Raw genomic sequence first — 8,933 nt, 5'->3', positions numbered from 1 at the left:
GGGGAAGCAGCTCAGTGGAGACATTCACAGCTGAGCTATGCCAGGACTTGTTCTGCAGGGTGGTGGTGACCAGCTGCAAGTACCTCTCACTTGAAACCCAGTGTTTGGGGTTTTCAGAGGCTCTCTGCACGCTCAGTGTCATAAGGCTGAGGCAGTGCATTACAATAAGCTTTGGGTTTGCAGCATCAGGCCACAACAGCTGTGGCAGAGATTCAGAGGTAAATGGAAAGGAGACAGAGGCAGGGGCTGGCCTGTGGCATCCATCGGCCACTGGTCAGGGTTGGTGAGATAACCCTGACCAGATAGGGAGGTGACTGGTTCCATCCTCAGCTGCTCCCTGAGCAGGAGCAGGTATCCTTCCAGATCGGCCCAAATAACCCTTCCTGTGCTCGCATCAACCTTCCTCCTGGATCACCCGAGCCAAGGGCTGCTGTGCCCAGAGCATGGGGCTGCCTTAAGTTCACACCAGCGCCTCAGGACAAAGGCTCCTGTAGCCTGTTCTCCCTGGGGAGTGGGTGCCACCAGCACCCCATTGCTGAGGACAAACCTGTTCTTGTGCAACAGGGTCTGTAATGACAGGACCGGGGCTCGTCCTGGGCTGAGTGCGATGCTCCTCTTGGGTTATCCTGGTCCTTCTTGGAAAGGTCAGGATTGGTTTTGCTCAGTGGCAGTTAAGACATTAAAAAAGGGCTGGGGAAGAAAGAGTTAAAGGTTTGCATTGGAAGAGCAGGGGGCTTGCAGGGGTTTACATCCCACTCTTTCCTCAGCAGTGTTTGGGGCTGGAGAGGCTGCTGGTCGAAGGTTTGGGGCTTTGTGGACCTGTATGGTTGTGCTTCCAGCTGGTCACTCCCAGCCGGGGGGGTGCAGGGGCAGCCCAGGCCCTACGGTGATGGGCACTGGTGGGACAAGGGATGGCGCTGTCCTCTGTGCCCCATCCCTCTTGCAGGTGGCTGTGTAGGGGAGGGCTGGCTGCCAAGGGAGCGCTCAGCTTGCTCTGGGCGGGACTGGGGAGTACAGGGAGTGCTGTCACTGATGGGTGGGCTATAGGATCTGGGACAGAGGGAGCGCAGGGCTGGATGTGGCTGAGGTAGGTGCCTACCTTCTTCATGACTCCTCCTTCTTCCCAGGTCTGATCAGCTCGTGTCGAGGGCGAGCAGTGCCTGGCTGGGTGATGCTCTGCGCAGCTCCGTCCCACTGCACACAAACAGGAGGGGAGGTGGAACAGGGCGATCGTGGTGGGCCGGTTTAGGGAGCCAAGAGCTCAAGCTGTGGCCCACACAGTGGAGGGGGCTGTATCCCGGCTTGGGGCATCACATCCCTGTGGATCTGGTTGCAGCAGGGTGCGAGGAGCAGACGCAGCTCTGCCACATCAGCCGGGAGGGGTGTGCAGGGGCTTCAGCCGAAGGAGCGGTGGTGACTTGTGTTAAATGCGGTTGTTCCTGCCCCTCTCCCGCAGAGCCCTCCCACAGCCCAAGCGAGATCCCCACCAGCTGTGAGTGCTGCAGGCGAGCGAGCGGCATTTCCAGAATGATGGAAAACAAAGTGTTCGTGTCCTTTACCTTCTACAGCACAATCCTGATCTTAAAAATGTACGTCGTTGCCATCATCACGGGACAAGTGAGACTCAGAAAGAAGGTAAGATCCAGGTTCCTTTTCCTTCTTCCCTCTTTCTGCCTTTTTCCTTGGGTTTCTGTAGCTTTTCTTTCTTCTTCTATTCCTACAAAGGCCGACACAGTTTTTCTGAAGCAAGCTGAGTTTTCTTTGACTTAAATTGAAAGCAAACCACGTTTCATAGCCGCAGCAGATAAATATCTTGCTTCTTTTTGGCTCTTCATTGTTTGCTTCTACCATCTGGAGCTTGATGTTTATAATTTCTGAATCCCAATCTAAATAATAACTTCAGCTATATAGTGCCATGCAGGTGAGCTGCTTCTGCAGACACTGCTTACAGTTCATTTGCCATGTCTGGAAGAAAAGAGAGGGGAAGAAAAGGTTGAAGAAGAAATCATGCAATGTAGCAGAAAGCTTTTGAGCTTTTGGAGGCTGCGTGAATGCTCCAGGAGAGCAGAAAGTCGTGGGGAATAAAAACAATAGCTGAAGGAAATGGTTCTTGGACACGGGGGGAAATACAGGGAGGAATGGGAGCTGTAGCTGCTGTCAGGTTACAGCGTTAACTGGGGTTTTTATTACCTGCACCCAGATTGAACTTGTTTGTAAAATCTATTTTACAGCATTTGAGGAGTTTGTGACTGCATGAGTAGAGCAGGAAGGAGAGGATTCTGTTGTTAGATAAAATACAGAGATATCCCTGTGCAGTAGCATCACTGTAACTGAGGGTTTAGGTTCTCCCCTTGTGTTTCTAACCGATGCAGCCCCAGGACAGTCTGGGTTTGTAACATGATTAAAGAAAGCACCAGGGTCCTTCCCAAGCTGCAACGTGAAGCTGTCTTTGTAACTAGGTCCTTGAAGAACAGCTTCTGAGCATAGGTGGGGAGCTCGTATAAGTCATTTTTGTTTGTAACTTGATTAGCGTAGGATCCACTTTCCCTGGGGCCTGTTTCAGTCGCGGTATCACTGCCAAAGAGTCAGCCAGGGAATGTTCTTTCTTGGTAGGGTGAACTATTCTGTCAGCCCTGGTGATGCTTTGGGTGCTGCAGTCAGTGCCTGCACACTGTGCCAGCAGTTGGCAAAGCCTCTGGGCTTAATGGGGAGAAGACGAGCGGGATGAAGCCAAAGCTCCCTTGAAGCCCCCACTTTGGGACCTGCTTGGTGGGCACAGTTGCCTTTTCCAGAGGATAAGGAAAGCCCTTTGGGATGTTCAGGGCTTAACCCCCAGGTCTGTGCACATGGAAGTGCAGTTGCTCTTATGTCTGAGAAGGCTAGTAAAAAACTGCTGCAGGAAGAAATCCCCACAGGTCTTAAAGATGAGGGGTGAAGCTTCTACCTGTGAAGTTCCACCTGTGGAAATATTAAAGTATATATAATGGGGAGTCTCTCTTGTAAAGTATATATAATGGGGACTCTCTCTTGTTAAAGTATATATAATGGGGACTCTCTCTTGTTAAAGTATATATAATGGGGAGTCTCTCTTGTAAAGTATATATAATGGGGACTCTCTCTTGTTAAAGTATATATAATGGGGACTCTCTCTTGTTAAAGTATATATAATGGGGACTCTCTCTTGTAAAGTATATATAATGGGGACTCTCTCTTGCAGGCATTTGCTAACCCGGAGGATGCGCTGCGCAATGGGGGGCTGCAGTACTACCGTGAGGACCCCGACGTGGAGCGGTGCCGCAGGTGAGTCCTCGGCAGTGCTGGCATTCCCTGTGCCGCAGGGACACCCCTGGCAGCTGCTGGCAGAGCAGCAGTGGGAAGCTAACAGGCTCATTAATTAAGTCATTACCTCGATGGGTTGGATGCCTGGAGCTCAGCCCTAGGACCCTGCACATTAGAGCAGTTTAATCTTTAATGGGAGCATGGTGTGCACTGGGAGCAAGGACACATGGAAGGAGCCAGGTTTGGGTTCAACAGGCGATTCTGACACAAGCTCATTCCTAGATGCTCAAAGTCCTGCAAGCCCGAGGTCTTTTCCAGTACCCATGCCCAAAAGCTCCTTCTGTCTTGCTCCAACAGGACCTCAAATCCCTCCAGATCCCCGCACACCTTGGAAAGGGAACTGTGTGACTGGTCCCAAGGCTGTATGTGACTGCCCTTTTGGGGGGATTTAGGAAGAGTACGGAATGATTGTAGTAAGCTCTCCTCCCTAACTGGGCAAGCTCTGAATCTTCCCCCTCTTTTGTGAGGCCTTTCACTTCCTCAGAGGAAAATCATGGGGTCATAAAGCCCCAGGCTTTGGTTTGCCATCCCCCTTACCCAGAAGGAGATACCCCAAATGTTGGGCTGGATCTCAGGTGACCTGCAGGAAAGGGGCTGCAGCTGTGTCCTGCCATCACTTAGCCCTTGGCTGCCACCTCTGCTCCGGGTTGGGGACTGCACCACTCACCTCTCACCACCTGCAAGATTTGCTTTAAAAACATCCAAGTGCCCCCTAATCCCCAGGCTTCCAGAGGAAGGAGGACGGCAAACAAGCTGCTTCCTAGCTAGGAAAAAGAAAATAATGGTGGTAATAATAATAATAATAATAATAACAACGGTCCCCTTTTGATTAGTCAGAAAAAGACAAACTTCCATAAAAAAATAAATAACCAGAGCTGCAGCAAAGACCTGGAGCAGTCTGGGATCTGACTGCACAGTTCAAGTGCTCAGCCCCAGGGAATGCAGATTAAACCCAAGGGGTTTCCCCTGAACAAGGGTGATGCTGGATTTTCTCCTCAGGCATTACTGGTGTGGGAGCAGAGCCATGGCCAGGCTTCTGGGCAGGGGCAGAGCAGGGGAGAGCGAGTGGCAGCTGGGAGGGAGGTTTCCCCCTTGCCTCGCAGAGAGGCCCCTGGCTGCATCTGAGCTCTTTGCTCTCCTTTCTCCTCCCTGTTCTTCCATTTGTCCTTCCATCCCTGCTGAACCTTGGAGCCCTTGGGGCTGGTTTGGCCGGGGCAGTGGGTGTCCATCAGTTGCCCCCTCCCAGCATGGCTGATACCAAAGGAAATTGTGCTCATCACCATGGTCCTGGCTGGGCTGAGGGAGCAGTTTGTGGTGGTACCCACAGAGGTGATGCTGGCTTGGGAAGGCAAGCGGGACCCTGGGCCGGGAAGTGAATGGGGTTGTGAGCAGGAGAGCCTGTCCTTGTGTCTGGGAAGAGGCTGGCTCTGCCCAGGGACTGTCTGGCCAAGAGAAGCAGAGGGCTCCCTGCTCCTCCCCTCCACTGTCCACTTGGCAGGGAATACGTCTCCTCCGTGTCCAGGTTCTGATCAGTCCATGTGCACCGAGTCCTCCTGGCACAGCTGCTACAGCAGCAGGACTCACTTTAGTGTCTTTTCTAGGCCAATTCATCCATACTGTGGACACAGGAACAGCTGCTCCATAGATCTGACACCAGGGGCAGGAGAAGGGGCTTAAAACACAACTCTCTCTTTTCCAAAGCCGGTTTTCAGCCAGGTCTATCCCAGGCTGTGTCTGCCCTAATGAGCTGTGACAGAGTGCCCTAAAACTTTTGGGTCACCTCTCACCTTGTGCAGCACCTTGGCATCATGGCCTTTGTTTCAGGGAAGAAATTGCTTACGATTTTATCTTGGCCTTGTGGACACGCAAAAACATGCCTGGGCACAGGAATGGGGAAGCAAGGGCAGCTCTTATCAGGGCTTCATCTCTGCCTCTCAGGCCTTCAGAGATATCAGAGAAAAGGCAACTGAGCTTTGTGACTGGGTCACTCTTCAGCCCAGATCCATCCCCATCAACCAAAGCATGACCTATAAGACCCCTCCATGGGGCCCTGTGCTGCAGAAAACAGGTCTTGCATTGCAACGGAAGAGGGAGAGGCAGAGGTGGTGGGAGGATGAGGACAGGCTGCTGCTTCGTGGATTGATTTTTAAGGATGGTACCTGGAGGAGAAGCGACACAACCTACATGAATGATCAGATCCTGATGTTGTGACACCCAGGCAGGTGTGTGTTCAGATGGAGCACAGGGTTTGGACCCACAAGTACCAACGTGCTATCACATGGCCACTGTGGTCCCTCCAAACTGGCTATGATCCAGTTAAGGAAATGCTCCTGAGACAGTGCAGGGAGTGCTCAGGGTGCTCTTCCTCAGTCCCTTTTGAATGGACTTAGGGAGAGGAATGAAGCCATGACCCCTCCCATCCTGTGAGCTCCTCCTCTGGAGAAACCACAGTAGGGGAACCACCTTTTATTATGTAAAGGGGAGATAGCAGGAAAGCCTGGTGGGAAGGACTAACTTTATCTCCCCTTTCAGGGCCCACCAAAATGACATGGAGAACATATTTCCCTTCCTCTTCCTTGGAGCCATCTACTCCCTGCTGGATCCCACTCCCGCAGTGGCCAGGATCCACTTCCTCATCTTCTGTGTGGGACGCATCATCCACACCATCGCCTACCTCCTGCAGCTGAAGGCCCCCACACGCTCTGTGGCCTATGGGGTGGCACAACTGCCCTGCTTCTCCATGGCTCTGCAGATCCTCCTTGCCGCCACCCCATACTGGTAATACCCAGCGGGACCAACCATCCAGACCCCTTTATTCTGTACTCTTGCTGGTTTCCCCAGCTGGACTGGGTGGTGTGTGTGTGAGTGTGCATGTGTCTGTGTGTGTGGGCACATGGTATATCCCCATGCTGTTGAAATTGGGCAGGGAAGTCACCAAAGAGAAGGGGCACCTCTCCCTGTGGAGCAGGAAGGGGATGCAGAGGCACCTTTCTCTTGCTCCTGCTAAGGGTGGGAGGGGAAAGCACCCGCACTACCCCTTGAGGAAGGAGTTCATTGGCAGAAAGAAGGTTTTCTGGCCCAACCTCATTCAGAACTGAGAAGGGGCAGATGTGCCCTTTCCCCTTGATTACGAGCACCCCATCAATCAGGAAGTGAAAACCATGAGGGTCCCATGAAACCTCTTGGTCAGCAGAGGGAAGATAGAAAACAGCCGCCTTCCTCCTGCCCATCCATGCAGGTTTGTGGGGACGGGGATCCTGTAGGAGAGGGGTAGGTGCCTGCCAGGCAGTGTAACATGGAAGTTGAAACCTCAGGGGTAACGTGAAGCCACCGAAGCATTCAGTGCTCCCAGCCCTGCCTCGCCTCGCACCACAGGACTCGGCCCCCTGCCAGGGAGCCTCAGTGCAGGCAGGAGCCTGCCTGTCCCAGCCAGGATACCCCACAGCCGGTGTTCAGCAGCTCCCAGCCAGCAGCAGCCGTGGCTTTCCCACTTCGGTCTCACCGTGGCAAGATGCAGGAGGATGTGCCTGGGGCAGCCGGCAGGAATCACCCCGCAGAGAGCCAGAAACAAAGCTCTGGGACTTCGGGAAAGACTGAGATGCTCACACCAAGCAGGGGGTTTGCAGTTCGCAGGCAGAGCTTTCTCCCAAGGGCAGTATCCGCATTCACATGCCTCTGATGCCTGAAAACGCTCCCAGGGCAGCAGAGGGAACTTCTCTCCCTCTGTTCGTAGCCTTTCTCTGGCCGCAGAATGGCCACTGCTATTTGGGGAATGTGCCGTGACCGCTTCGGGGGTGTTTTCTTTCAGCTGTTTCCTGCTGTCCACTGCCGCCCCGCTGTGCACAGCCTGCATTAGCTGGTGTTTGCAGGAAGCAGCTCTGGAAAGGAGCAGAGTGGCTTTGAACCACCCAGCGGGAGAGTACCTCTGCTCTGTGGTGTTACCTGAAAGTTCTCATGTTGGAGAGGAGAGGCTGGCACCATGGTATTGCAGGGTGAGAAACCCTCGTGAGCTCCTCTGCTGCTGGTCCAGGCAAAGGCAGCCCACCTTGCCCTATGGAGGGCAAGGCAGGAGGAAGCCTCTGCTGTTCAGTGCCTCCTGCCTCTGAGGGCAATGCGGAGATTTACTGAGAACACAGGGGGGGAAACCAGAATGAGCAGAAAATAAATTGCCCTTCCACCTGTTCTGAGCACTAAAGCTGTTCACTTAACTCCACGGAGATGCTCTTACTGAGTGCCTGCATGTACAAAGCACGGGGTGAAACACCAGCTCAGCCTGATGCTCTGAGCTCTTGCCCAGCTTAGGCAGCACCTCCTGCACCAGTAACTCTTGATCCCCATGGGGGACACAGAGCCCTCCCCATGTGGGCAGGACTTTGCTCTTGGCTACGTCTCATTTACACAGCCTCAGCAGATGCTGGGTAACACGTACCCCTCTTAACAAGCCTTTTCTGCCTCACAGGGTGCACAAGGTCTCAACCCCCTGTACGTTTCTCTTGCACTTGCATCCTGGTGGCAGGAAGCAAATATTCCCAATAAAAACAAATCATTGTGCTCTGATACATCCTTCCTTCGGGAGCAGCAGATGCAGCTGGGTAACAGCTGGGTCCAGCCCAGCAGGATGGCTCCACAGCTGCAAAGCGCTTTGCTAAATCCCATTGCAGAGCCTTGAGTACCCTGGGACTTCTAAAGAGACCTCCCTTTCCTCTGGACCCACCTGCCCCCCAGAGAAAGCTCTTTCCCAGGTGTGCATTATTTGTGCTGATCCTTTAAATTCAGCAGAGCTGGAGGCTTATGAAGCAGCCTTGTTTGGTTTTCATCCCTAGAGCAAGCAAGTTGCTACAAAGCTTGGTGTTCACCCAAATCTCCTCCATCCCAGCTTCCCCCCAAAGCATTTAATGATATGAGATGCCTTGTCCCAGCAAGCTTCCTTCACATCCCACCTGCACTCAGCTGGGTGCTTCTTGCCTTTGGAGCCAAGCTGGCGCTTAAATCCTGGAGGGCTGGAGAAGGCCAGGTAAGATGTGGTTGCTCTCGTTCCTGTGCTTAAGACTTGCAAAGGAGCTGCCTGTGTTTTTTCATGCTCAGCAGCCCCCTCTTTTTGCCGGTCGGTTGCTGGCAAGCCAATGCATTGTTTCCCTGGTTTTCCCCTATTTTCTTAGACTGTTGGTGCTGGGGAGGTGCTGCCCCTTTGGTGTCTGCATTAGGTGGTTGAGAGGGGTGAAACGGCTCCACTTGGTAGGTTTTTTCTTTCCCTCATGCTTTTTACTTTCAAATAAGAAAGGCGGTGGTTTATAAGATGGACTCTCTCCAATACATGCTGCTGTGGTTAGAGATGGAGCTGGGATGGAGTTTCTGGCATGAAAAGGAAGAAATGGGGCTGCAGAACCTCCCCCAAAGCTGCCAGCAACTTCAGCCTCTTCTAAACTGCCTGTTTGGTGCCTGGGGCTGATGCTGAGGTTCCATGCAGAGCTCTGCTTTCTTCTTTTTTTTTTTATATGTAAAAAAATAAACCTTGCAGCGTGAGGGAAGCTTGGGAACGTGAACTCTCCTGCTTCCAACAAAACAAACATGGGAAGCCCACAAGGCAAACTTCA

At 52.8% G+C, this 8,933-nt stretch overlaps 1 protein-coding gene across 1 annotated transcript; it reads left to right on the top strand.

The window, feature by feature from the left end:
* The first annotated feature begins 1,016 nt into the window (after nucleotides 1–1,016).
* On the top strand, nucleotides 1,017–7,378 carry PTGES (prostaglandin E synthase). Its single transcript, XM_057401454.1, has 4 exons — nucleotides 1,017–1,087; nucleotides 1,457–1,635; nucleotides 3,218–3,300; nucleotides 5,872–7,378. The coding sequence occupies exons 2-4, from the start codon at nucleotides 1,528–1,530 to the stop codon at nucleotides 6,119–6,121; spliced, it is 441 nt and encodes a 146-aa protein (XP_057257437.1). The 5' UTR covers nucleotides 1,017–1,087; nucleotides 1,457–1,527; the 3' UTR covers nucleotides 6,122–7,378.
* Nucleotides 7,379–8,933: the final 1,555 nt, after the last annotated feature.

Source organism: Pezoporus wallicus, unplaced genomic scaffold (genome assembly GCF_028554395.1).
Source record: "Pezoporus wallicus isolate ANWC-B61680 ecotype Strahan unplaced genomic scaffold, APGP_CSIRO_Pwel_v1 contig_8013, whole genome shotgun sequence".
In the NCBI taxonomy this organism is placed as follows: domain Eukaryota; kingdom Metazoa; phylum Chordata; class Aves; order Psittaciformes; family Psittacidae; genus Pezoporus; species Pezoporus wallicus.
Note: the sequence above shows the minus strand (reverse complement) of the source record. Positions and strands in the feature narration are given on the sequence as shown.

What these genes read in the sequence shown, in the direction of transcription:
- PTGES (XM_057401454.1), top strand. Translation starts at nt 1,528, where the DNA reads ATGATGGAAAACAAAGTGTTCGTGTCCTTTACCTTCTACAGCACAATC. An exon ending in AAGTGAGACTCAGAAAGAAG is followed by an intron (nt 1,636 to 3,217) that starts GTAAGATCCAGG and finishes TCTCTCTTGCAG; the next exon opens with GCATTTGCTAACCCGGAGGA. An exon ending in GACGTGGAGCGGTGCCGCAG is followed by an intron (nt 3,301 to 5,871) that starts GTGAGTCCTCGG and finishes CTCCCCTTTCAG; the next exon opens with GGCCCACCAAAATGACATGG.